This window comes from Oculina patagonica, chromosome 14, assembly GCF_052425735.1.
Source record: "Oculina patagonica isolate OP01 chromosome 14, crgOcupat, whole genome shotgun sequence".
Classification (NCBI taxonomy): Eukaryota; Metazoa; Cnidaria; class Anthozoa; order Scleractinia; family Oculinidae; genus Oculina; species Oculina patagonica.
Window position 1 is genome coordinate 1,700,005 of NC_135771.1, and position 27,877 is coordinate 1,727,881.

The window sequence follows — 27,877 nt, forward strand, 5'->3', positions numbered from 1 at the left end:
TTTGTTGAAATTTACTGCTCGTCCAAGTTTGCCCTTGAAGGTCTGACGGAGAGTTTGGCGCCAACACTTCGTCAGTTCAATATCAGGTAAAATAAATGCTAAATTTTATTAAATAATTGCAATAACCAAGCTACTGCACGCGTTGTGATTGGCTGATGCCTGTCACCTATTAAAGTACAGACGCACAGATGACGTCACTGCGTGGTGGGACTAGGCCTTTCTCGATTATGCTAGTAAAACTGGCATTTAATGCTACTAGAAATTCTCGCATAAAGCCAAAAAAATGCTAAAATAATGCCTGATTTCTTTAAAAAATGCCACTTGAATTCCAAAGAATGCTTTGTTTTATTTCAACCAAAACGTACGAACTCTTACATTATATGCTCATATCAACAACAGGTGATACTTAATAATTGTTTGTTTATAAAAATAAGAAATAAAAAAGTATATTAATTTTTTTTTTAAAAAAAATTAAAAAAAACACACACGTAAGTAACACAACACAAGTACACAAGTAACACAACGCACAAACAGTCGAAACAGACAGAAAACAATCAAATTAGTAATCAAAACTGTGGAACTTTAGGATTATTTATCCTTTTGAGTTCTGAGTGCTGAAATCTGGATCACAGTCATGAAAAATGACAGAAAATGCTAGCAATTCTTTTTCAAGAAAAAACGAAAAAAAAATGCTCGTTTTCCCAAAAAGTGCCGAAAAAAATGCTAGCATAATAGAGAAAGGCCTAGGTGGGACTCGCGCGCGTGATCAGAAGATCACAGTTTTCCTCGAGCTTAGCTCTCCTCTCGGAAAACTGTTCGCTTCTCGGAACAGATCTAGATAAAAACCGCGGACAAATATCAGTGCATATTTTCGCCTCAGATGAAGGCTATTGTTTATATGAGTACTGACTTTCCAAATAAGCACACGAGTCTTATTTTCACTCAGGTGTGTGTCAATCATCCCATACAGCAGAGTAATCATATAAATTCCTAGTCACTTCATTAAAACCACGTTTCCCCACTAGCTGGCAACAGTGGGACAATGACAGGTTTGAAACGGGTTACCGTATTTTTCTCGATGAAACGCCCTTGGCGTTTATATCAAACGTGGCCTGATTGACCCAGCGTTTATTTTACTCCTGCCGTTTTTTGAGATAGGTGGTTATGAGGATATGGTTTTTATTGATTTCTGTTTGATAAAAGTATATCATGCCATTTTACCTGCAGTTTATTACACTTTTAAAAAATGCTTGAGAGGCTTATTTTAAAATTAACAACTCCACCTTAGAGACCCAGCTTTTAATCGAGAGAATACGATATATATATACTTGGGTTGGGTAAGAGGAGGTAAGGGGGGGAGGACTTCTTGGAGTTTTTGGTAGAGGTGTGCCATTCCCTTCTCTAAATTCTGATTCTATTACTAGTCGCCTTTGCAGCTGTTATTTTGGTCGTCACGCAACGCTCTCCCCACTGACTGGTGACTTCTCCTCACTGGTGGGGGAGGGAGCGTTGCGTGACGACCCCAAACAACGGCTGCGCGCGAAAGAAACTATCCTATTGCAGGCCAAAACAAACAAACAAAAAAGATAAATTTCCATACCCGTTTTTCAGACATGGCCTCTAAAATCCATAACCATACCCGGACCTTTCTTATCAAGCTTTTCACTTGTATTTGCTATCAGATGCTGCTTGCTGGAGCCAGGTCCTGTTGAGACTCCTATAGTGCCGAAGGCGAGCGACTGGTGCCAAAATAGCGTCGACGTAACAACCACTGACCCGAAGACCAGAAGGCTCATGGAAATCGCTTTTGCAAGTATCGATCGCACATTCAGCAGTGCTATGCAGAGCTCCGAAGGAGTCGCGCAATTTGTAAAAGACATAATTTTAGGCGAAAAGAAAGATTTGCGATGTCAAACAAACGAGAAGTTTGCGCCAGAAGACATCCCTGCTAAATTGGCTGACCGCACGGGAAATAAGTCGGTTGATATTGTAACCAAGCGTTTCTTTGGCGAGGAACAGTAACAAGGAATATTTCTGTCGGCTATTTATTTCTTTTTCTTGATGTACCTTAGTTCATAAAGTGCCAAATAGGTTCTTCATATGTAGCTTTTGAAATAATGATGAATAAAACATTCCGACAAACACAAATGGGCAAGAATAGCTTGACCCTGAACCCCTTTAAACTTTAAAGAATGATAATTAGTTCATCATGCTAGCGCTTTTGTCGCAACTAGTGATTATTACGGATTTTTTTGACTTAATTCAACGTAAACTCAAAGGAAACCATTTTCAATGTTAATTCAAAGTTGAAAGTCGAGCTGTAGCTACTTTTATTTTCAGTACAACTGGTAAAGAAATTTACATTTTTCAACACGGATCTCAGCATGATTTTTTTCAGAAAATGAATTGTTTGTTTTTTGCCCCAATTTTGCGTAAATACATTTATTTTCATGTTGAGAACAAAGCAGTCTTAAGGAAAATAACTTAGGAACCGGGGCTATCTCGCACCCACATACCCCCAACCCCAAGTCTAGTTCATTAAGTGTGATCGTCCGAATGAGGATAATTCTGAAAACAGCTGTTGCCAAGCGGTTGGTCACTGATGTTACGACAACCAAACCGGGAGTCACCTTCAGAGGTGTAGCTAAAAAATTAGGCTGTCACAAGCTCCAATATTGTGCAAAAAACGCGCTTGAGAACCCGGTTGAAAACTGGGAAAAACAAAAGCAAAAGCAGGACTCTTAGGAGCAATGTCACGGCATATTAAGTCATTTTTCTGATTCCTGTCAAATTAAAAGAAACCTCAAAATAATAGTTTTCTAACATAGAAAAACAGCAAAGGAGTAATGAGAAGGCAAAAATAACCAAGAATGGTTCAGACTGATAAAGATTAAGACAAATTTCGAACGACAGTTTTGAAAAACTTTGCCAATTTTTCAAAAAGTGTTGTCCATGATGTAGCTCCTTTAAAGTTGTGCAAGTGAATTTTTGGAAGGAAAGACTTGGGTTTATTTTCTTCGCGTTCTGTCGAAAACTCGGTTTCCAACCATGAAAAACTGAACGTAAATCAAATTGCGCAAATTGTATTTCAACCTCGTTACTAAACTACTACTATTTTGCAGTTTTATTTGATCCAGTTGTCCGATTTTACGTTAAGCTCTAACGTCAGCATGCAAATTTTTCTTAATGGTCCCTGTATTCGTTTGGAGAATGCTTAATTGGTTACCCAGCTATATGATTAAAGCAGTTTGACTATTCGTCTAGTTCCTCAAACCTGAAAAGCTTCATTTGTAAAGGTCGGAAATGATAGCCTGCGTAGCAGGCGGAAAGGGGAAGGGAAGGGGAGGGGTAAAAAAAAAAAAAAAAATGCGAATTCCCTTCTCCCTCCTTTCCCCCTCCCGCGCCCCCTTCTCTTTTCTTTTTGTTCTTAAGTTTAAGTAACATGATTCGCGGTGTCTATCGCGACAAAATCACAATATAGTACGGCACAATTTGTTCCAGATCTCGTTATCGACTCGACAATGATCAAATAAATAGGAAGAGCAAGCTTAATCACACGGTGTGTGCTGGTACTAGCCACTGCAGCAGGCAACTGATTGCTCTTCTCATAGACTGTTCACAGCCCTCTATTTTTTCGTGTTTTTTCGATCGATGAGCGCGCGGTGAGAATGGCGAGAGAACTGGACGCCAGCGCAAAACGCGCAAAACGCGCACTCGCGCTTCACGCTCGCTTCGTTTGCTTTTTTGCGTTGAAAAATCGAGAGGTTGTAGTCTACTCTTCTCATAAAGAAATAAACAACTTTAATAAACGTACGTGTACCGAACAAATCAACGAATTGTCAAACAACTTATGAAATTTTATTTCCAAGGGTGATTATGATCCATTTTCTCCTTACAAGCAGACAGGTGACGAGTATGAAGAGAGTTATGACGTAACGAATAACTTGTACTACCGGGGGGGGGGGGGGGTATTCCTGTAATTTTCGGATAGGTGTGTGCTGCGAAGGTTCTTAAACCCTGACCCTTTTTTAAGGATGAAGAAAACGAGAATTGATACCTTTTTAACTGTTTTAAGGCCTAAAATAAAAAAAATGGCACCCTATTCAAGGGAAAAACAAAAACTAAAAATGGCGTGAACGGGTCAACTCTATTTCGTTTTTAAAGCCTTCAAAGTTAATCTGACTAAACTAATACTTTAACGGACAGTTCAGTTTTACAACATTCTTGTTTAACTTGTCTCGCAACATTGTTGCATTGCAAGTTGAACGAGTTGTTGCCCGTATTACTACCGCGCGCTCAACTTGTCTCGCAACAAATTTCGGTGTTGCAAGTTGAAAACATTGTTGCAAAAAGTAGAACTCGGTTCTACTTTGTGCAACATGTTGCTGCAACTTGCAACATCGAAATTTGTTGCGAGACAAGTTGAACAAAAATGTTGCCCGTATTACCGGGCCTTTAGCTGGTCGTTTACGCACTGCAATTTTAGCTGATGCAATCAGTGTGAACCCTGTCAAAGGATCACACCGGGAACACAATGTCAAAAGAGGCAGAAATGACCCTATTTAAGGATCGAGAACCTTAAAAATCCATACCCTATCCCACGGGACATACCTATATAACCCATATATATGGGAGTGCCCCCCCCGGGTGTAAAGACAACTTATTGTAACTGTCTTTTAAGGAAATCTCTGCGTTTCTGTGCATGACGCAGAAATCAGTGCATGTCAAGCTTCATGTTCAAAGGGTTTCACAGTTTACTTTTACGTTTCATCTTTTACTTTTCTTCCCCCTGTTGTTCAAAGAATCGTTTCCCCAATAGATCAATGAATTCATTAGTGAAGGGATCTTTCATTTTGGCGGCAAGCTCGTCAGGAAGAAAGTCGACGTTTGTGTAACAACGGAAGTTGGTGTTTTGGCCCAGAATTATCTCTTTGACAATGGCTGCTATTTCGTTCGCTTTCAATGACTTAGTTTTCATCTCCTCCATTCCAGCAATCCCCATCTTCATTAATTTCTGTGTTTTCTCATCAGCGGTTGAGTGGTCTAAGGTTTTGCCCCAGTCTGCTCCAGTCTGAAAGAGCGGGGTCTCTACGGGACCTGGTTCTACTATTGTACATCTATTGAGGCAAGACAGAGAAAAAACACACTGGTTTAAACTCATAGCTGTAAACATCGTGGAAAGTAAGCAATTGTGACTTCATGTGTTGTTCTGCTAAATGTTTTTAATCGTGAGAATTCAAGGTAGATAAACTGGGCATGTGAAAGACGAAACTGATGACAAAACAAACGCCCTTCACTTGGCCCTTTTTGGCTTGTGTGAACTGCCTGGATCCTGAAACTTAAATCTACATTATCTTTTGCTATGCTATGACAAAATCTCAACCCCTTCCGTCTATCTAGAACATAGAGAAGAAATATTGAAATATTTTCATCGGATTTTCAAACCGCAATTTACCAAAGTAGAAACCATTTGATTTTGCATTCACGTAAACCTGTTAATTTGTACATGCAATTTAAAACATAGAAGAATTTAGCGATCCCTATTGCCCTGGGCCCGGTTGTTCAAAGCACGATTAAGCTAATCCAGGATTAGCGTGAAATTTGATTTCAATTTTATAACATTTCGTTGAGGTTTTCTGTTAATATTTTCTGTCCCCCAGTTTTGACGTGGACCAATCTCAAACTTCAAAAAACATTAGCTGTGGAAAACCCTTTAAAACAAGAGAAATTAAAACCTCGATCATCCTTTAATCCTGGGTTAGCGTTAATCGCCTTTCGAACAACCCGGCCCAGGTTTAAAAATTGCTGGTTTTCACTGTCACGCAATCAAAAAATTAATTCGAAACCATTCAACTACAGAAGCTATGAATTTCAAATGTTATAGACGAGAAATAGATAAACAATTTCTCCAAGTTTCAGGTCTGTGCGGTGTACCATTCGCGAGTTATTTGCTGAACCTTTCCACGCAAATTTATAAAGCTCAGTATGGAGATGATGGAGATGCCATAACTGTGTCCTGCCGAGGGACACAAATATGGCCGCCGTGATGTCAGAGAAACCATCTGGAACTCAATTCTGCTTACAACAGCGGCAATCTTTGGTTCATGAGCTAGTACAGTTTCACATCAACACCACTTATTATATCTGAAATGGTCAATCTGCTGAAAATGGAAAGGAAAGGCCTTTTTCAAACAAAACAGCTTTGTCACGGCACTCAGCTTGCAGGGACGGCAGAGCATTTTTCTAAGTGGGGGGGGGGGGGTTTGACTAGTGACAGTGACTTTAAGGGGGTGGGGGGCTTAAGAGACTCTTCTCTTAGTAAGTCTTTATTTTTTCGGAAATTCTGGGGGGGCTAAAGTCCGCCCCAGCCCCCCCGGCTCCGCCGTCCCTGGCTTGATGTCACATACGACGGAGAACTCAAATATTCAAAATGCTCTGTTTAAAAAACGAATGGCACTATCGATCTCGAAATTTGCAAAAATATATATTTTTAGTTTATCTTACGTCTAATGACAACGAAAATTTAGTAGGCCTAGTGAATTTTGATTTCAGGATTTTTATGACTTAACATGAAAACCAAGAATTGCGCACAAACTGTTTTACATATCACATTACCTGATGTTAAACTGGAGTAGGATAGGAGCCAAGGATTCGCACAACCCCTCAATAGCAAACTTCGATGCTGAACATACATCCATGAAAGGTAAACCAAGAAATCCTATGGCAGAACTGTTAATAATGATGTGCCCGCTGTGCCTCGATTTCATGCTCGGTAACACTGCCTTGATCAACCGCAGAGAACCAAAGAAATTCACGTCAAACATCTTTTGAACCTCACTGACAGGGGTACACTCTACTGCGGAGAACAAAACTAGACCAGCATTGTTGACTGAAAGAGAACAAAAAATTACCCCGTGAAAATCTTTCTCTGTCTCCCGAGATAGCATTTCCTAGGACAGTATTAAGGCAACCTTTGCACCCAACCTCGTTCTCAGGGTTTTTCCCTTGGTAGGAAAAGCCCTGGGAACGAGGTTGCTTTACACCAATTCACGCGAGGAGACGCGACTCGCGAGGGCGAACTGATTTTGTCGCGCGCTCGCTTTTTTCACTGCTCCCGAGAAAAATGAGAGACCACTCGCATTCCACATAAACCAGTACAAGTAAATACAGTACAGCATCGATACAGCACATCGGAGAGCAAATTTGAGTAAGAAATCTTAAAGGCTTCTGATATCTGTTTTAATTTTTCTGGAATCAAACAGGGTCTGACTAGAGAACCCCGCCAAAAGTTATCTTGATCCGGAAAAAAACAAAAATTTTTCCACTTGAAGACGATAATTTCAAAGGAAACCGCCAAACATTCTGCGAGATCAAATGTCCCTCATTGCCGTATTGCGACTGTTCAGTGATGCGAAAACATTCGAGTACTATAAACTCACACAAGACATCAATTCTTCCTTCTGTGTCCAGCACTTCTTTCACGGCTTTCTCGACTGATTCATCACTACACACGTCCATCTGCTTGATAATCAATGTGTCTCCAAGATATTCCTTTCCTTCTTCCTCCAGTTGTCCTTTCTTCGCCAGATTTCTCATGGTGGCGTAAACCTTGAAGCGTTTCTCGCTATCTTGAGCAAGAAACACAGCCGTTGTGAGTCCCATGCCGCTAGAACAGCCAGAGATGAGCACAACTTTGGGAGCCATGATAACCTGAGTGTATGATATGTTGCGAAATCTCAAAATTTAGCCTGCTTGTACTTCTGAGCTAAAGAACAAACACGAATCAATCGTGCGCAACGTTTGCATAATATCATTTACTTAACAAAATCCTTTGTCTATTAGTTTAACTTCTTGGTCACGCAAACATCCGCGCAATTCAGTATTGAGACCTTTTGAGAGGTGACGCTGACGTCATCTACTGTTATTTTTGTGCCAGCCAGAGAATTATTGACTGTTGAAACAAAGGGTTTTTTGTTTAATTTGTTGTACATTAAAATATCAAAAACAAAAAAAAGTCGTGTATCGCGTATAGCTATAAAAATTCTCAATACCAAAATAATTGGTATTCGATAAGTCCATCTTGAAAAATTATCAACAAGTTATTTGTTTCCTTGGGCAATGCTACAGTTTGTGATTTTCTAGACCTCAATGATTTTTTTTTTCAAATACTGTACACGAAAAATCATCCGATGCACGGGCCAAGCAACTACGACGAGTTAAAGGAGTCGCGCAATTTGTAAAAGACATAATTTTAGGCGAAGAGAAAGATTTGCGATGTCAAACAAACGAGAAGTTTGCGCCAGAGGACATCTCTGCTAAATTAGCTGACCGGCGGGAAATAAGTCGGTTGATATTGTAACCAAGCATTTCTTTGGCGAGGAACAGTAACAAGGAAAAATTCCTGTCGGTTTTTTCTTTCTATTTCTTGATGTAACTCAGTTCATAAAGTGCCAAATAGGTTTCATCATATGTAGCTTTTGGAATAATGATATATGAAGCATTCCCACAAACACAAATGAGCAAGAATAGCTTGACCTTAACCCCTTTAAACCTTAAAAAATGGTAATTAGTTGAACATGCTTTTGTGCCAACAAGTGATTATTGCGGATTTTTTGACTTAATCAACGTTACCTCAAAGAACATCATTTTCAATGTTAGTCAGTCAAAGTTGAAAGTCAAGTTGTAGTTACTTTTCAATACAACTGGTAAAGAAATTTACATTTTTCAAGACGGATCTCAGCATGATTTTTTTCAAAAATGAATTGTTTATTGTTTTTTTGCTCGATTAATACGCTATACGTTTATTTTCATGTTGCAAACAAAGCATGTTGAGAACAGAGCAGTAAGGAAAAGAAATTAGGAACCGGGTTTATCTTGCACATACATATACCTCCAGCCCCTATTCTAGTTCGTTTAGTGTGATCGTTCGAATGAGGGAGGGGGGGCGGGGGGGGCGGGGGGAAGAAACTTCCTTTGTTACACGACTAAAAAAGTGATCATAGCGGTGCCGGGCAACCGAGACTGCGCAGTAGCTATCGAATGGTTGCCAAGGGTGTAGTGAATAGCTTGACAAAATTCATTGTTTAATTCGCATGATTTGGTCTTGATCGTGCACAAAACACAATAGTAATTTGCATTTTGATTGCTCCTTTGAAGTCTTCCGGATATCAAAACAACCGTGAACAGTGATAACGGTGACCAGTCTGGCAAAAGAAGGCTTGTGAATTATACTAATTTAAAATAACTCCAATGGTTCTGAAATTATTTCCCGTTTTTTGGTTGTTAAATTTCAACCGTGACAAATTTTTCGGTTGTTACTCAACGCCGCCAAAACATTCTCAGTGACGTGAGACATTAGGCGTAAAACATCAAACGCAAACACCGCGACTATTCGCATTTCACACGCACGCAGTCATTGATATTTAAATCTTTCCGAGAAAACAAAACCTTGGTTTGACGTCTTTCTTAGCAACGGCTTGATTGACACCGTTTCCAGGCACTGCTATGTATTCAAAGAAAAGTGCCGACTTTCTTCCCCCCCCCCCCCCCTGGAATGAGGGTAGTTCTAAAAGAAGCTGTTGTTGGTCACTGACTTTACGACAACCAAAGCCGGAGTCACCTTCAGAGGTGTAGCTAAAAATTAGGCTGTGATAGGCTCGCGTATTGTCCGAAAAACGGCGTTTGAGAACGCGGGCGAAAACAGGGCCGGAAAAACGAGAGCAAAATCCAAGGGCTTAAAGTTGTGTATGTGGATTTTAAATGATAGAGAAGGTTAAAAACAAAGAAAACGACCTGGGATTTTTCTTTTGCGCTCTGTAATTAAAAAGAAAACGGTTCCCAACCCTGAAAAACTGAAGGTAAATTAAACTGTGGGAATTTTTATTTCAACCTCGTTACCTAACTACTACCATTTTGAAGTTTTATTTGATCCAATTGTCCGATTTTACACAAAAAAGAAAAGATTTTAAACAAAGCTAGACGATTGCTTTTTTTTTTAAATTGTCAGACTCTCAAATCATGTCAAGTTGTCATAGCACACAAACGATGCATAGGGACAAAGAACCCCGCAAAACATATCTACCCCTCCCCCCTGTTTGTCAAGACACCGTTATTTGAGTACCATGTAAAGTAATCCGTATGTAGTTCCCGCAGCCACCAGATTGTATGTCTGAGTAAACGTTTTGGCAGAAGACTGCCGAGGAACGTGAATAAGACTTGCTTTCTGATGCACAATTTGGCTGTTTGTGGTCACTTTGAGTGAAGGATCTCTCTGAACGATGAAGTTTAAAGGTTTGCTTTTTCTAGATCTTTTGATTTCCGTAACGTGCTTGTATACCAGAAAGTGGTCTTGGTCATTGATTCGTTTTGGCAAATCACCAATTGCTTCCGAAAGAGCTGTACGAATTATTCAGGATCAAAACATTTTTTTATATCATCTCGTTTCTGGTCGGGACATAAACGTAGACTACTCGCAGTTGCGTGCGACAAGATGTTCTTGTCAATTTCCAGGGACTGAATGGATATGGACTGTGTTTTGTCATTATACAATACCAAATTTCAGTTCACTTGCACGCACGTACACCTCTCTCCAATTCAGCGAGGTTGGCGTTTGTCTCTTTCGTATGATTGGATAGAGGAGAAGACGGCCTGTTTTACCTTGTTCGAAAATGGCTGAAAATACATCACTGTACATTATTCTTTTGTATTCATGTTATTGGCCCCCATGGCCTCGATCACATTTGCAGAAGTCAAAAGAATCTTTGGCTTAAAACGAGGCCATAAAGGCCAAATAACATATAGACAAAAAAATAATGCATCTTCCGCCAACTTGGAATAAGATCAATTCGTTTTTTCGATGTTCAAAATAGAAATTCTACAGACCGACTGACATCGCTACATTTCGTTAAATGTTACTACTGAGAGATCGATGATGCATCAACACATTATCGCTTAGTTAACTGATGATTTTCCTTATTCTCGTTACCTTCATACTTGACGATGTATTAACACTTTAAGGAGATATTAGATGTTGATCGGAACTATTTTTTTACTGGTTAGAGGTATTCTTATGGTGCCTTGTCTTAGCAACGTGGTTGTCAGGAACTGTATCGCATCCAGCGTATGAAGGTATTTTATTCTCCATTTCTTAGCTTCTCTTAAACAGACTTCATCTCACTGCACAGTTGTCAGAATTGTTGGCATACTAATTATTTTTATTCCTTTTCCCAGCATGGAATGGTGAATCATTTGAAGAGGATATTGATGACAATTTCGATATCGTGTTTCCTGAGAGAATCGACAAGGGGCGCGCCAAGAGAGATTTATCCACAGGATCAAAGGTATTCGAGCCCTAATGTCAGCATGCGAATTTTTACTTATGGTCCCTGCATGTTATGCCAGTATTCGTTTGGAGAATGCTTAGTTCCCCAGCAACATGTATATGAGTAAAACAGTTCGACTATTTTAGTTCCTCACACCTAAAAAGCCTCATTTCTGAAGGCCGGAAAATGCTCACGTCTGAGACAGCACGCATTTTTAAATGCATCATGGTAGTTACATCATGGTAGATTCGTAGATACATCATTGTAGTTGTGTAATACGTGTAAAACTACAAAGATGTATCTTAGTTCTAGTTTTATCCTTGAATAGGATATCGTTGTTTAGATTAAGGCCTTAAAAAGTATCAATTTTCGATTTTCTATCCTTAAATAGAGTAACGGTGCATATAAAAAGAGACTTTTCAACGTTTTCAGTAGTGTTGCTTGGTAACAAATTTTCACAAAACAGCAACGCAGTCATTGATTCACTTGTGACGTCATTAATTAGCACGTCAGTGGAATTTCGTGATAAGAATCTAATAGAGCTTGAATTGACCGTTCTACAGGACTGTTCATTTTGAATATCAGTTGCATTCTGACAGAGCTAATCACAGAAAAACAAAATCCATTTTTGGTGCAAAATCGTTGCTAAACGGGCCAGTACACCTGTAATTGGTCAAGGTCCCCTTTTCAGGGTTTTCCATTGATAATGTCAAAACTTTTTTGGCCAAAAGATAGGATATGAAGAGTAGAAAGTAACGAGAATAAGAAAGCGAAAAAAAAAAGGAAGCAAAAGGGGCAAAAAAAAAATTTGGAACGGTTCAGCAAAAAAAAAAAAAAAAGTCCAAATTTTGGCTTATGCGCATGCACCAAAGTAAAATATTGTACATTTTTACACAGAATCTTTATGAAAATGTTGCTGAAGTGCAAAAAAGTGCTTCTCTAGCAAAGTTGAGGTAAATTCCAGACCACAGCACCAAAATTTCAGTTTAGCGGCTAAAAAAACGCGTTTTTTGAGGAAAATTTGGGGGTCAAAGGGTTAATAGGGAGGGGGCTTATTACAAAATTAGACCTCCAGACGGGGGCTTATTATTGCTTTTACGGTAATTATAATTATCAAGTTTTTTATCAAGTTTTTTATCTTTTTAAACCAGAATGGTCAAGACGAGCAGGCTTCTTTTAAACTGAAAGCGTTTGGTAAAGAGGTTATGGTGGACATTCACCTTAATAAGTAAGTATTGCAATTCACATCATGACGGAGCACGCGTAGGAAGACTTATAAAACTAAGACTTGATCGACCTGGTCGTTTAAGTCCTTGATATTCCAAAGTACTCTGTAATTATCATCCACGGATCAGTTAAATTAAAAATCTTTTATCTCCAAGCTGCACTACATGATAACAACAACTTCCACTGAAGATTGGCGTCATTGATGCCTAGAATCGATATATATATTTTTTATTATCTAATTTCCAAACTAATTTACGTGCTTGTTTTTATGACCAGGATGGTTTCTACACCAAATTTTACTCTTCGTTATTTTAAAGGCCACGGAGAACTGGTCGAACAACAGGTAAATGACTGCCTCAATACTTTAACCTTCCAAAAAGGAAATTGCTGTTAGGTACTACATTTTGATTTTCTTTTATTATTTTCGTATAACAGGAGGCTCCACCCAACTGCCAATACCAAGGTCACGTGAAAGGTCAAGAGGCGGAGTCAACCGTTATTCTTGACACCTGTCTTGGACTCAGGTAACACCCTGTCATATTTACCATTTGATGTAGTCTTTCGCTGAAACAGTTTGGGGGTTCTTTAATGCAGAACTGTGTAACAATCTATATCGGTTATAGCACTGATTCTAAAAGAGTGGTGTCTAAAAATACCCTGTTAATGTCTAGTACTTTTTTGTTTGCAGCGGTCTGATCGAAGATGAAGAAGGACCAATGTACATCGAACCATTCCCTGCTAAGGTGTGTTAAGGTTTTTTTTTTAACACCTTTTTTAAACCGATTTTAAGATCAGATACAAACCAAATTTTTATTGTGTGTTAAGGTTGTTGTCTCTTGTTTACGACCACCCTGCGAGCAGAGCCTCTTTTAACTTCCCTTTAGTTGAGATTTGGGAAGTAGAAAGAGGCTCTGCCTGAATCTTGTCATTTCTTTGAAGTCGCCGCAGCCCCAAAGTTTGGGCTGGTCAGCCCGGATTAAACCGGTTTTTGCTGCGCAGGCATAAATTTTTTAGAGAAACCATGGATGGAGAAACTGACGGTCAAGACAGAGGCCACAGTACGCTCTAGAAAGCACAAGATCTGACGAATGCTCTCGCCATCTGCTACGTTAGTGTGCGCGTGCAGCTTTTGGATCATTTAAGATCTCGGTTTTTCGCAAACCAAGAAGAAATTTCACTGTTAAAATCGCACATCTCTACCATAAATTCACTAATATTACCTCAAGCGGTACTTGACGTGTTTTTACTGAAGGAATTCAGACGCTCTTTGAAGAAAAGAACTTGTAAAACAAACACTTTGTTCACGCTGTCGTGTGCGATCCGTCACGCCATTCCGCGCGCGCATGCCAAGATTAAATCGTCCTCGCGCAAGCCCGCGCAAACTAAACGCGCAAGCATCGCGTAAACCCCGCGCATGCTCAACAAAGATTTTACAAGATTCTTGCAGAGCCCTTTCTTCTCAAGTATATCAGTGGAAAAGAAAGGGCTCTGCTCGCAGGGTGGTTTACGACAGACTCAAGAATTTATCTTGACAAGTGATTTTTTCGACACAATATTTCAGGGGAAAGGAGCACACAAGATATTTAAAACAAAAAATGGCAAGTGGAAAAGGTTTTCATGTGGTAAGTTGTTACCTTTAGCATTATAACAATTTTCTTCTCGGAGTATTCTTCCCTGAACCTGGACGTGCACGTTTTGGAGGAACGAGATTGTCCTGCTCGCAGCCGGCACTAACAATTTTTTGAAAAATGTGTTTGTTTGCTTTTTCTTACTTAATTAAGGAACCATTTCTGAAGGAAATGCTACAGCAAAGGGAAGGAGTTATTCACAAGTAACATCAAGGGTAAGTACAATAAAATCACAGTTATTTCAATACGGAAATACCGTCACAAGTTAAAATAGGTCCGCAAAGCGTACTTAGGAAACGCGCGTTGCCAGCGAGCACTGAACGCTCAGCGAGAAGCAAGAATGATTGTCAATACTGACTCAGTTATTTAACTAGCTGGAAACAGCATCTCTTGAATTTCTAAGTGTACTATTTCAGCTGCAGACTAAACTTGCCGTATCTTTTGTTTTTACAATTGCATTTTTGTGTTTAGAGTAAACGAGAAGCAGAAGAGGCGGTGTATAAGAAATATTTGACAACAAAGAAAACTCGATATACGGAGTTGATGATCATTGTCGACAACGTCGTGGTGAGTAAAAGGATGTCTCTAAAAGCACCATGTAACCCGCTACGAATTATGGAAAAAACTTCGTTTCTAAAACAAGGCCTCGGAAACCGCCACCATGCAGTAAAAACGGGATTTGGTTGGTTGGAAAACACGATGAAAACTCCTAATCTTTAGTTATTGTAATTGCAAACTTAAGACGGATTCTACTCATAGTAAAGCAACATTTTGTCTACTGTTTGAAACATCTCACTGTAATTCATTTCTCAAATTGACCCGCTATTAAATTCTAAAGCAAACCTCAAAAGAAAAGCTAAAAACGCGTGTTGTTTTGCTTTGAACTAACGTGAAACGTCCATTTTAACTAAAATATGGACAACTTCAAATTCGTTTTTCTCACGCAGGGTCAGCTTGAGAGCTAAAATTTCGATAGGTTCTTCTTAACTGTATTAAAACTGTGACCAAGCTATGAGGTCTTTTTGGTAACTTTATTTTTGCCTTTATTGCTCAAGTGTTGAGCGGAAAGCGTCTTAATATCTTTGAGTTGATTATGCTTTTTATTCTCAACGTCTGTTTGCTATTGATATTGTAAGGAAAAATTAGATGTGGACCACTCGTAGCAATTAGAAGATAAATAATTGTTGTGAGATGGAAAACTAACAACTTTTGCTTGGAGCGAGTGATCGAAGGCAGCTGTATTCACAAGGTAGGGGAAGCTAAACCAATAACCTTACGTTTTTCGAGAGACAAAGAAAGGGCAGTAGAATTGAAATTAAAAAAAAAAAGATGTACGTTGTTTTGTTTTTTTATAGTACAAGAAGTACTCACAAGACATTGCTGACGTGAAGCGAAGAGTTTTTGCACTTGTGAACGCCGTTGACGCTGTAAGTTTTGTCAAGAATTAACTTTTTTGTAAAAGGAACACAGAGGACTTCAACCTAAGATCGAGTGGTATAAATATTTGCGCACAGACCAAAAGGCTTATCAATAACGGGGCTTTGCTCGGGTTTTCCGTACCGTGAAGAAACGGAGTATAACGACAACTCCTAGATGGGAAGCCAGGCCATGACCAAAAACTACCCATATGTTAATTATTAAGTTGGTAATATCTAGTTTCTTTTCACTCCTATTACAGATCTACCAGAAGATTAATATTCGAGTTGGGTTATCGGCGTTGGAAATTTGGACAGACAAGGATCACTTACCATTCGTAAAGAAAGCGGGGGAAGATTTAAGGAACTTTGAAAATCATCACTCAAGCAACCTTGCTGGAATGACATATGACAGTATTCATCTGCTAAGGTGAGAAAGAGAATGTCATTTTCGTTACTTTTTTGGTGAATATCGCGGTTAATGGGCGATATTCGACGTAGGGGGTGGGGTGGGGTATTAAACAGAGTATATACGGGGAGACTCCGCCGCGAGATTTAAGCCCTTGCCCTTTTATGAACCATTTTTGACAAAAAGGTAACTCTTTTGGATACCGTAATAGAAAATGATTACCTTTCACATGCATTTAGTTGAAATGAACGTTTCACTTGGGTAATCCTTTTAAATTCTTAGGTGCGTCTGTTTCAAAATATATTTTTAAAAGCCCTTTATTTTAAATAACATTTTACCCTAGCCATTTCTATACTTCAACGCGTGAAACCCTTACCCTTTTATACGGATATTTCCAGCCTGAAAAAGGCACCCCTTTCGGGCGAAGCCTCCCAGTATAATCCACTAGCCCACTTTAGGAAGTACCCCCTCGGGGCATATCCTTGAGGAAAACACTACGTTTTAGCCACCCCTAAGCTCCTTTACTTGTTGTTCTTACTCGTATAAGTCTTATTTACAATGTGTGAAGACAACTGGGTTAAATCATTTCGAACGTCAAGAAAAAATAAAACACTGCCGTTTCTAAAAGGTTTGATGTCATTTAGCGAATAATGTTTACTTGTATTATTCTGGATTCTTTAATTTCAGGGGGAAAATGTGGGACGATTATGGAGGAATGGCATACATAGGAGCAATATGCACCAAACGGTCACTAGGAGTTGATGCGGTAGGCTGTCTTCGAACATACCACTCCTACACGGAACATACTTCATGTTAATCCATCATATAGTCTCCCTAACGGTAACAGCGCAACGCGGCAAGAGAGGTTGATCAGAACACTGCGCGTGTAACATCACACCTAGGGTGAGGCACGCATGTCTGAAGCATTTCAAGCCACGCGTGGTGGTCGCGTGCGCCTCACGTTCTTCTGAGAACCCCAAAACACCCGCGTGTCCTGCAAGCTTTAGTGACCTATAACTTATTGATCTTTGTTGTTTTCTTACTTGTCTGCAGTGGAACTACTGGGGCTCGCTGGGTCCTTGGCTGGCTTTATCGCATGAACTGGGACACAACTTTAACTTTGATCACGACAATAGTACGTTAAACTTTAGTTTCTGTTGAGAATCGATATTACTTCAATTATAGTTATTACTTCAATTTTTCAATGTTACAAATTTATTTACTTGTTTCAAAACCTAAAACAGAAATAGAGCGGTTTTCCTGACTAGAGTGTCGAAAGTAATTCTTGTTTGCATTGGTTTTGCATTACTACACTCAGTGATTGGTTTAAAACTTTCGTGCCGGCACTTTCTCAGTCAATCAAAAGTAAAACTAAAACCATTGTGACACGCTTGCACACGTTTTCCTGTTCGCACGTCTCTGTTCTTTATGATTGGCTAGAGTGATTACTTTGGTTTTGGTTATACGACACTTTATTGAAAACTGCTTTAATAGACTTTCCCGAATTTCAATACAAGAATGTTCTTCAAAATTCCTACCAAGCCAAACGATATTTTCTTCAATTGCAGTTTGGCCTTGCAAGTGTCTTTCGCCTCGTGGTTGTGTCATGGGTTCTTTCAAGTGAGTCGCTTTAACTTCCGTCGGTCTTTTTACTGTCACCTAATAAGTCTTCTGGAACCAAATTTGTTTTTCCTCTTTAATCTAATCATTTATTTTTTATATTTATGATTTTTTGCCACAGGACCCGAGTTCCCGGATTCTCCGATTGTAACTTACATAACATGACCAAAATTGACGACAGCTGTCTTTTCAACTTGCCAAAAAAGGTGCACGCTCAAAATCTTAATTCTCTTAACTGATCTTCTTATGTTTCCTTAATAACAGTTATGAGAATCTATTGATACATCAAAACAGTATCCTGATCACTTGCCCCTCGACGTGAAGATTTACTGATATTGTAATGAGATCACTTTTTGAATTGCTCAGGGACGGGTTGTTCATAAGCCGATTTACAGTAATCCAGGACTAAAAGTCTATCGAGGTCTCAGTATCTCTCGTATAAATGTGCATATGCTCTGGTGGCTGATGTTTTGTGGAGTTTGAGATTAGTAAACGTCAAAACTGGATGACAGAAAATAAAAACAGAAAAGTTAAAAAAGTGAAATCAAATTAACTCTAATCCTGGATTAGCTTAATCGTGCTTTGAACAACCGGGCCACAACTGTACAAGATTTGACTTAAAGATAACCACACTTAATATTTATGTATATTTTCGCTGCTTTGCAGACAGTAAACCCCAGGTGTGGGAATGGTATTCCAGAGACTGGTGAAGAATGTGACTGCGGTACACCAGAGGTAAGCAATGTGCAAAAAAGTGCATGCGTGTACGTTCGTCATTCGTCCAATGCAAGTGGCACTCAACTTAACCAGGAAGAGCTAGTACTTAGGTCTTCAGTTCCCAATTTTAGTACTGAGATTATTCTTTGAGGAAAGGTTGTGAGGAAATAAATTCTCATTCCTATTTGTTCGCTGTTTGTTTTTTTACCTGCGATGCCCTCTGGGAGAAACAATTGGGAAGGAAAATCCTAATAAACCTGCGTAACCTTGCCATTTAGTTGAATTTGGGAAGGTGTCAGTGTAAAGCTTTTAGCTAATTCTTCATTCTAATTTTCAATTAATTAACTGCAGGAGTGCAAAGTACGCGATCCGTGTTGTGAGCCAAACGACTGCCACTTGAAGAAATCTTCGCAGTGCAGTGACGCACTTCATACGTGCTGTCAAAAGTGTCAGGTAAGAACTGCAAGAAGTGCAACCTCAAAATATCAATTCTCCATTATGGCTGACATACATTTCTTTAGCCTGAGGATACAGCCGCCTCTCATTCGCTCCCGCAACTACGTGCGAAATGCGACGTAGTAGTAGCGGGAGCGAATGAGAGGCGGCTGTATTCGCAGGCTAACATTTCTTTTAATTATAATTAATTCTAAGAGTTTGGTGATAGGTCAGGACCATATCCCCTTGCTGAAAACGTTCATTATTCTTGTCACCTCTCTGCCTCGAACCTTACTAGAATTGAAGGGAGAAAGAAACTGATTACTCTGCATGTGTTGTTAAACAGTTCTCCCCGCTTGGAACATTGTGTCGTAAAAGCAGTGGCGAGTGCGATGTTGAAGAATCTTGCAACGGCAAGTCTGCACAGGTACGCCAATTTTAGCATGATTCCTAGAAGCTAAAATAACAAACCGGTAAATAATAAAGATGGTAGATTTTAAGCTCGGTGATAAATAGTGAAGAATATTATTCTACATGACACGAGCGTGGGACAAACGCTCGTGTCATGTAGAATAATATTCTTCACAATAACAAACCGATATCACAGGTTTCCCAACAACAAAGGTTTGAATGTGATAGAAAGTGTTCGATAAATATTAAATTGAAGGAACCTATTAGCAAGTGAGGATCGCTTATTTAACGATGACGATGGTGGAAATGGATTATAATTGGAACAAAGTTGTTAACGTCAGTTTGTCTGAGTTTCATTTAAAAATTTGCAATCATTAAGCTGCAACATCGAATTCTTTAATGACATTGTTTTGTATATTTAGCAAAAGATCGCAATATTTTTTTATTTAAAAACGTTATTTTACAATTTTAAATGGCTTAAAGTCATTTCCCGGAGACAACCGCTGCAACCGGTGCTTGCTGTACAATTTCACGGCAGCAAGTCGGAGAAAAAGTTAAGAAAGCCAAAGAGGAAAAGAAGGACGGTGAGAACGACAAAACGTTTAGAAAATGATCAAAGGCAACCTAGTTAAGTGAGTGTTTGTCTTCCATTTGCCCACCTCCCTGTTTCTGCCGTTACGAAGAGGAAGCGTAAATGACTCCGAGCTTCGTAAATATTCGAAGTATTTTAAGCAACAGTAAAAAAGTTCATTTGTCAAACCTTTCGTAAATCATTGCAACTTGCAATAATTTGTTTTTGTTTGTAGTGTCCTCCAGATGATCATGTCAAAGACGGAAGTTCCTGTGCAGGGGAGGGAGAGGTACTGTGTTGCTCACATGATAATAAGTAACCTAAGTGGTACACGATTATGAAGACAGACTGTAGCTCTATGATAAAAATGTTCTAAGTCATCAAGGAGTTTAACTGAAAAGGACAGGACTTTTTTGGGCTTAGCAGAAGCTCTTCGTCAGTGGAACGATTTTGCTAAATGAACTGATACCAACACAGTTTGAAAGCATGTGCGCCCCAGTATCTCAAATGAAACCGGTGGAATTGGCTTTCTGGATCCCTGTTTCCAGTTGTTCCTGCCTTTGACTGTTCAATGTTAACCTGACATGATCGATGTTCTTTATCTTTAATGTACTGATTGCATTTTTGCCTTCAAAAATGCATATTGTTTTCCTTTGTTGTAAGTTACTCGTAGGGAAGTACGTCGAAGATGTGAAGATAACAAAGCTGCCCCAGCCAATCACAGCGCGACACGTCAGAATAAACCCTCAGCACTGGGAGAGAGGCTTGTGTATGAAAATGGACTTGCGTGGTTGTGAAGCAAGTTCTTCAGGTAAGGCAAATAACTCGTGCAAAAATTTCACAGGCAGTCTATGTAAGAAGTTCATAGCATTACGTGTATCCCTGATACTCCAGGGGCGGATCCAGGATTTTAAAAAGGGGGGGGGGGGGTGGATGGCAGACCGTTAGGGCCTAACCCAAACCCTAAGTGGCGGCAGACGGCGAAACGTGGCGTGACAACAACCAGACATGAGCGAGAGCTAAATTTTTTTCTTTCTTCATTTTCTATTTCAAATAAAGTGACATTTCGATTTTTTTTTTACTGGAAAATGGGGGGTGGATATCCACCCCCCCTGTATCCGCCCCTGTACTCGTATAATATCAATGCATATTGTAATACTTTTTCAGTGTCTTCAACAACTCCTACTCCAATACATGGATTTGGTAACCTGTGCGTTAAGCCACAGGGTGGGTCATCCTGCCCATCTGCAGATGGAACAGAGTTGTTTTACAGACCACAAGGGCAGTGTCAAGGCAGGGCATCTTCCAAGTTCACTTTGTCAGCCGATGGTGTTGTAAGACATCATTGTAGCGGGAAAATGATCTGCCCCAAAGGAGGACAAGGTGGATATGGAGTATCACTGGTGATCAGCGGAAACTGTGGCAAAGGACAGTCCAAGTTTGAAAGAACGCCGGGTGAGTAGAATTTGTTTCTTTTTTTGTTCATTGTTATCTTTTATTTTTTATTTTACCAGTGAAGCGGCACAAGTCAAAAGATCACTTAGTCAGTCAACCAGTCAGTCAACCAGTCAGTCAGCCAGTCAGTCCGTCCGTCCGTCAGTCAGTCAGTCATCAGTTTGTCGATCGCGTTCGGTCATATTCTCTGCCAGACTTTTACTATAATAATAAAATTACTCTTTCAATGTCTTAAGTCAACTTAATTGAAATTTAATACTTTACTATTCTTAGGAAAATCTCTTCGCCATGTAGCCAGCGGATTATGCGTTCATCCCGAGGGTGGAGTAGCCTTTGATGGTGTCAAACTTATTTTATGGGCGGGCTGTGATGAAAAGAGACTCGCGTTTAATTTCTTGGCACATGGTAAGAATATCAATATTACGCAGCCTTATGGAATTACCAATACATTTCAAATTAAGAATATGAAAATACGAGCCTAATCATTTACTGTATCAACGTATTGTCAATAACGGAAGACCTAACTAGATTTACAGTAGTGACACGATTCATTAAAGGGATACTCTACACCATATGTAGCATTTGTACTACAAAACAAAAAAAAGTGGGTGAAATAAATTCTAATCATCTGAAAATTACGCCAGAAAAGCAAAATTTCTCTTAATTCGAGGACAGAAAGTGAAACGGTCGTCTTTCTGGACACGTGATTAATGACGTAGAAAGGAGAACTCGACAAAGTCTTTGCGCATCTATCATAAAGTACTCATATCATCAGATGCGATGAAGAAGATCATTCAACAAACTTCTTTCTTTTTTCCTGATTATTCATCTTCCGTTGAATTCTATTATCCTAGCGTAACTGAAGAGCTTTTAATTATCTTGCTTTAAATTTTCAGATTGCCTGCTTTCCCTGGGCGTTGCAGACAGCAGCGTCGTTCCTGACAGTCGCATCTCAGCATCAAGCAACTTGCCTGGTTACCCAGCAAATGAGGCGAGGTTGAACAGCGTCAAGGGTTGGTGCGCAGCGAAAAAGGACAAACACCAGTTTGTCCAGATTGATTTAGGGCAGGTAAGCATAGTTATCTGTGATTTAAACTACTACCCAGTATTCTATCTTAATTGCTGTAGAGACATTCGTGATATTGTACGATCTCTCTTTTATATCATTTAATTTTCAGGCTAAAAAGATATCAGCCATCATTCAAAGAGGTACTGATGCCGGTGACGTCACAGCTTTCTTTTTGCAGTACAGTCTTGATGGCCAGCGGTGGACTGTGTGGTCAAGCAAATCTCGAACTCCTGTAAGTTACTTGTAAGATTTGATCTTAGCTTGTTACCGAACTAGAAGGCTGATAACACTTGAGTTCAATCAACAAACGAACAAACAAACAACAACAATCAATTTATTAGAGTCATAACGCGAGATGAGGTTGCCCTTCCTATCCGAGCCAGAGGCTCATTTATAATAATAATAATAATAATAATAATAAATAATTTACTTATATTGCGCAATTATCAATTTAAAAATTTTCAATTGCGCATTACAATATAGTTAAAAAAAAATAAAAATTTAAAATTTAAATTCACAAGCTAAAAAAAGATTAAAATGTATATGACTATAAAAAGAAATGTACAATTAAAAAGCTTTTAAAAATAAAAAGGTCTTGATGGCTTTCTTGAAAAAGAGCATGACAGTAATTAAATCAAGTATAAAAAAGGGAACTAATATAGGTAATAAAGGAATTAAATTTCAAAAAGTAAGTTACGATATAATTACGAGTAGCTTAATTGCTGTTGTAAGCTTTACCTAGTTTTGGGGCGTAATTTTGTCTAAGAAACCCAGGAGTTTGCCTTGTCGTTTTCAGAGATTGGCTAAATATTATAGCGAATTTTTCGTTTCACTCCACTTCTCCAGGCATTTTGTTACCATGGAAAGTGCGCAGCATCAGCAGATACTCAGTGCCGAGATTTGTGGGGACCAGGTAGCGACATTTTCTCGTTTGAGACTACTTTATTTAATTTATTTTAATCATTTAACTATTTGGGCATAAATCTCGGACAAAATCCTTTCGAAAAAATTGGCGTAAGCAGCCAACAACAACAACAACAGACAGAGATCTAAACCACGAAGCTTTGCAAGTATGAAAGATCCAGGGCAGTGCAATGCACAACATATAATATTCATTAGCATTTATTCTTATATATATATATCTTGTTATGCGAAATGTTGTAGTATAACTGCGCAAATCTATTATTCAACTTCAGAAATAAAGTTTTCCCTGCATATTCCCCATGGTGCTCAAATGTCTTTTTTTCACAGACGCCTTATCTGCTCCTTCTGCCTGTTACCAGAAACTGAATATTGAGGCTCAAGGCTTTGGTACTTGCAGTCAACGGACAAATCTTCCTTGTGCTAAAGAGTGAGTAGATAGCTGTCCACAACTTGTCTACAACGCTCAGAGGAAAAGCAGCGACTTAGATTCCTGAAGGTTTTCGGAAATAACGTTATCCTTAACTCCTTTCACTTCTGAATTTTCTCAGAAAAACGCGTGTTTTTTTAACCGTTAAACTGTATTTTGGTGCTATGATCCAGATTTCCAAAAACTTTCCAAACTGATGACGTCACAAGTGTCTCAATGACCGCGCCTCCAAATAGCGCCTAAAATGCGCGTTTAGGAGTGAAAGGGTTAATTTTTACTAAAGACCCTTAAAAACGACACGAGAATTTACCTTTGCTACATTTTTGATACGCATCAAAAGTGAGACAAAGATGAATGACTAACTTTAAAAATTGATGTCAAAGATAGAGACGTCTTTTGACTTTTGACTTTTGACTTTTGACTTTTCTTTTGACTTTTGACTTTTGACGCCTACTAAGCCGTACAATGACTCACTAATTCATTTTCTTGTGAAACTACAGACATGCTGCATGTGGTCAGCTGCAGTGCTCGACAACAAGAGTGAGGCCAGTAGTGGATTATGGGAGTCATTATCAATTGAAAATATTACCTACAGGAGAGAAATGCAGGTGAAATAAAAAGGAAGAATTAAATTTTCATTTCACAGTCAGCTAGTTATGGCTGTTTTTCTGGGGCAGAAATTCTTAAACCTGCAAAGCAAGTAATTTAGAGGAACTGCCGCATTAATGCTAGTTATACTAATTCAATGATGCTATATTGACGGCATATTTCTCACTCGCATTTTGTACCATACAGTCGAACTTCTTTAATCCGGACACCAAAGCGGCAGGGAAGAGTGTCCGTATTATAGACGTATCCCTTATAAGAGAGGTAGAGTTTATATGAACTTAGTCTTTTTCGGAGCAAGTGAAGTGTTCGTAATAAGGAGATGCATGCCCGTAAGGAGAGGTTCGACCGCGTTCATGATATGATCATGTTTCATTTCAGGGCGGCGTCTCGTAAGGGAGACGCTGGGAACGAACTTGTTGGTATGGTGAAAGAAGGAACAGTTTGTGGAAACAATATGGTAATGCTATCCTGTGTTATGCCACTGTAAATAGATGTAAATAAAGCCGTTTTTAATATTTATGATTATGCATTTAATGATTCATATGCAACTGTAAATGAAATTACGACAATATGCTCACACGACGTATAAAGTTGCTTAAAGAAAGGTTGTTCACAAGAAGCTCAAAAGTGTAGACGACAATGCCGAAAGATAGTCTGCGATATAGTTAATAATTTTGATAAATACGAAGAATCCGGACGTGTCATGCTTTGATCAAGTGAATACTTGCGATGGCAGGCAATGTATAGCGATGCATGACAGCTTTTTTTGGGGGGGGAATATCGCACTGATAACGGCTTCGTAAACTTTGATGAAGCGTCAATGAAGTACAACTACCCCGTCACCTTTGAGCATCGTCGCGTATGTTTTTGTTCTGTAAGACAACCTTTCTCGAAGCAGCTATGTACTGTACTTGTGATTTAAAACTCCGAAGATGCACTGTACAATATACGAATATCACCATTTCTTTAAATTTACTGCAGATTTGTGTAGCAAATCGATGCACGCGTGTAGATCAACTGGTTTCTAAGCGATGTCCAAAAACCGATGACGGCAAAGAATGTGCGGGTAAAGGGGTAAGGTGTTGTTTGTACTTATACTCGATTTTGTAGTTTGAAAATTTAATTTTATTAATTAATAGTAGAAGTGCGACTCAGATTCGGACGAAAGTAGGGATAAAATTCTACGGTTGTTAGGAAATCCTAGAAGCAAAAACCCTCTGAAAGCAGCGACACTACAAAAATAAGGTTAGCTACGAGCACTCTTTCTTTGTCCCCAAGATTTAAGTATAGAACAAACCAGAGACTGCTTGTAGTCAAAAGTAAAGGCGACTTGTCAGATCAAGCTGTTGACAACTATCTCTGATCTCTTTAGTCTCTCGGAGCCCTTGTTTTGTTTTGGATTTTCTGGGCTGCGAAACATGGAAAATGCACCCACGACTAATGATAATGAAAATATATTTTTTTCAAACTAGGTGTGTACAAATAAGGAAAAATGCCACTGTCAAGGGAATTTGGACCCTGAGACTGCTTGCCGGACAGGTACTGAACAGGAATAACAACCGGGTTTTTAAGAGCTAGGTTATTTTTTACAATGTTATACTAGAATTTGAACCAATGAAAATGAAGACATTTATAAATGAGAAAAAGAATATCTAAAGTTATATAAAACGCAACCTGGGGCACGTTTCTCATATGACTGACCTCCGCTCGCCTTTACTGTATAGAGTTAAAGTACGACAAAGCAAGATAAAAAACCTTCTTGCAGTGAGTGAAACTCAACTGATCTAAAAAAGACCATCTCGCATTTTAGAAAAGCAAGCCCGCGACGGTCGTTGGGGCGCATGGTCTAAATGGACCAAGTGTACAAGAGTGTGTGGAGGAGGAACCAAGACAAGACATCGCTTCTGTGACAGCCCAGCCCCAGCGCACGTAGGACGAGTCTGTGACGGGGAAAGGATCCAAGAAGCAGCTTGTAACACCAACAAATGCCCAGGTTAGTAGCTTTCGTCTTTTTTCCCAGGCGCCGTTGAATTTTTTCAATGAATGGTGCGAAACAGAGAGCCCGCTGCCTGATAGTTAAGCGGCAGAACACACCCATAACTCCACGCGCACGGCTCTCCAACCAAGGAGGGAAGCCTAACGCTCCGTTTTCATAAAAGGAAAACCTTACTTAGCTTAAATCGGGATATTTTCTGTAAATAAACTAGTAAACATGATTCAGCGAGATTGATAATTTACCCTGAATTTGCTAATTTGGCCAATTTTGAAAATGTTAAGTTTTCGCTCTTTTTTTGCTACAGTGGTTCATTCATGTCAGCACCTCCTGTCTCTGGGAAAACAAACTGGCGTCCAGTTTCCGGATGGAGTGTACACTATCAATCCTGACGGAAAGGGACCGGTGAACACTTACTGTGACATGTCACGTGACGGTGGCGGGTGGACGCTATTGGTCACGAGCCATACAAACACGTGGACGGCTAAGAACATAGAAAAGAGAAATCAGAATAAACCCACACTGAACGGAGATTTCTCCATTTTATACAAAGCGGATGTCATCAAAAACAGCCTGGACGTAGGAGGAGAGTGGTTTGAGTATCGAATAGAAGGCAACGAGAGAGGTAAGCAATCACTTTGTTATCATTAAGGGAATCTCCTCGAATATTTCCCAGTTTTCTCAGCATCACGTGACGTGTTCAGACCAATCCCGTACAGGAAAACTGTTTGGTTTTATACGCGCCTTGTGAGTGTTCTTCCTCGTTCGCTGAATTTTCAATAATTCTTTTGCCATCCTAAACTGATAAATATTTCATTAATAAGTAACAAATAAGAAGTCTCAACCGTATTTTGTATGGCTTTAAAGCACTCAAGGTAGTAATACGAGCATGAGAGAGGTGAAGGAGAACAACATTCGCCTACGGCTCGGTTTTTTTTTTTTTGGTTAGTGCAGAATGACGCGTTTTCAACGCTTTGTTCTCTAACAAGCACCTTCAATGGAGCTGTATTAAAGATAACTTGTTATAAAAAGAGCCATCAATAAAAAGTAATCATTATCGGAAATTAAAAATTGCTTTTTGTACACAGTTTTTCCACAAAACAGCGTATTTACTTAACAGTTTAACTAAATTTGTGTCATTCATAAAGGTCGTTGGGGAGGAATATGGCGCGCTCCAAGAGACTACACCTTCGTTGCCACTGACAACAAGCAAACAAATGTCGAGTTGCTGAAAACATTTGACAAATGGAAGTACGATGATTATGGAATCGAGAAAAGAATGCCTTGGATATCCGGCGCTAAACTAACGACATCAAAGAACGCAACTGGAGATCGACAATGGGGAACTCTGATTGGTAAGATAACGTATGGGTGTCACATAACGTCATCGACATTTGCTCCCATCATGCCTTACGAGAACAGAAATCGAACTGTTGTCGATCCGTCATGTTGACCGCGTGTATGAAATGTATTCATGCTTTTGTGTCTAATTAAAGTCTTGAAAGCCATTCTGTGACAATGGGCTCCTGGGTTAAGTTGAAGCTAGGCTTCAACTTGATCGAATACACGACCTCTACGATGCCGATGAGCTCCGATACAAACACTCTCCTGTCGTGCAACATGAAAAACGCAGTGCCTGACAACTG

General features: G+C 39.3%; 3 protein-coding genes across 3 annotated transcripts in view; 2 read left to right on the top strand and 1 right to left on the bottom strand.

Annotated features, from left to right (window-relative positions):
• The window catches only part of LOC144637871 (retinol dehydrogenase 8-like), a 4,056-nt gene extending 1,687 nt beyond the window's left edge, over window positions 1-2,369 (top strand). The window contains exons 2-3 of the mRNA XM_078496962.1: window positions 1-86; window positions 1,683-2,369. The exon at window positions 1-86 is cut by the window's left edge and continues 188 nt beyond it. Of these exons, the coding sequence (XP_078353088.1) occupies window positions 1-86; window positions 1,683-2,022 (426 nt within the window). The 3' untranslated portion in view covers window positions 2,023-2,369. The remainder of the gene's footprint in view (window positions 87-1,682) is intronic.
• A 1,602-nt stretch (window positions 2,370-3,971) lies between these two features.
• LOC144637859 (retinol dehydrogenase 8-like) lies at window positions 3,972-7,813 on the bottom strand. The gene is made up of 3 exons (XM_078496947.1): window positions 7,440-7,813; window positions 6,616-6,889; window positions 3,972-5,117 (listed from the first exon to the last, which is right to left on the bottom strand). Exons 1-3 carry the CDS (start codon window positions 7,702-7,704, stop codon window positions 4,775-4,777), a joined length of 882 nt encoding a protein of 293 aa, XP_078353073.1. The 5' UTR covers window positions 7,705-7,813; the 3' UTR covers window positions 3,972-4,774.
• A 2,352-nt stretch (window positions 7,814-10,165) lies between these two features.
• The window catches only part of LOC144638953 (uncharacterized), a 29,361-nt gene continuing 11,649 nt past the window's right edge, over window positions 10,166-27,877 (top strand). The window contains exons 1-34 of the mRNA XM_078498229.1: window positions 10,166-10,290; window positions 11,059-11,127; window positions 11,230-11,339; window positions 12,473-12,549; window positions 12,825-12,891; window positions 12,984-13,072; window positions 13,237-13,291; window positions 14,110-14,170; window positions 14,330-14,391; window positions 14,648-14,743; window positions 15,532-15,603; window positions 15,855-16,021; window positions 16,688-16,766; window positions 17,054-17,135; window positions 17,569-17,620; window positions 17,742-17,826; window positions 18,287-18,355; window positions 18,689-18,790; window positions 19,119-19,199; window positions 19,990-20,043; window positions 20,418-20,565; window positions 20,922-21,209; window positions 21,483-21,614; window positions 22,106-22,278; window positions 22,388-22,510; window positions 23,125-23,191; window positions 23,530-23,629; window positions 24,130-24,237; window positions 24,617-24,695; window positions 25,220-25,312; window positions 25,711-25,777; window positions 26,049-26,231; window positions 26,539-26,856; window positions 27,380-27,586. Coding sequence (XP_078354355.1) covers window positions 10,278-10,290; window positions 11,059-11,127; window positions 11,230-11,339; window positions 12,473-12,549; window positions 12,825-12,891; window positions 12,984-13,072; window positions 13,237-13,291; window positions 14,110-14,170; window positions 14,330-14,391; window positions 14,648-14,743; window positions 15,532-15,603; window positions 15,855-16,021; window positions 16,688-16,766; window positions 17,054-17,135; window positions 17,569-17,620; window positions 17,742-17,826; window positions 18,287-18,355; window positions 18,689-18,790; window positions 19,119-19,199; window positions 19,990-20,043; window positions 20,418-20,565; window positions 20,922-21,209; window positions 21,483-21,614; window positions 22,106-22,278; window positions 22,388-22,510; window positions 23,125-23,191; window positions 23,530-23,629; window positions 24,130-24,237; window positions 24,617-24,695; window positions 25,220-25,312; window positions 25,711-25,777; window positions 26,049-26,231; window positions 26,539-26,856; window positions 27,380-27,586 — 3,628 coding nt within the window. The 5' untranslated portion in view covers window positions 10,166-10,277. The remainder of the gene's footprint in view (window positions 10,291-11,058; window positions 11,128-11,229; window positions 11,340-12,472; window positions 12,550-12,824; window positions 12,892-12,983; window positions 13,073-13,236; window positions 13,292-14,109; window positions 14,171-14,329; window positions 14,392-14,647; window positions 14,744-15,531; window positions 15,604-15,854; window positions 16,022-16,687; window positions 16,767-17,053; window positions 17,136-17,568; window positions 17,621-17,741; window positions 17,827-18,286; window positions 18,356-18,688; window positions 18,791-19,118; window positions 19,200-19,989; window positions 20,044-20,417; window positions 20,566-20,921; window positions 21,210-21,482; window positions 21,615-22,105; window positions 22,279-22,387; window positions 22,511-23,124; window positions 23,192-23,529; window positions 23,630-24,129; window positions 24,238-24,616; window positions 24,696-25,219; window positions 25,313-25,710; window positions 25,778-26,048; window positions 26,232-26,538; window positions 26,857-27,379; window positions 27,587-27,877) is intronic.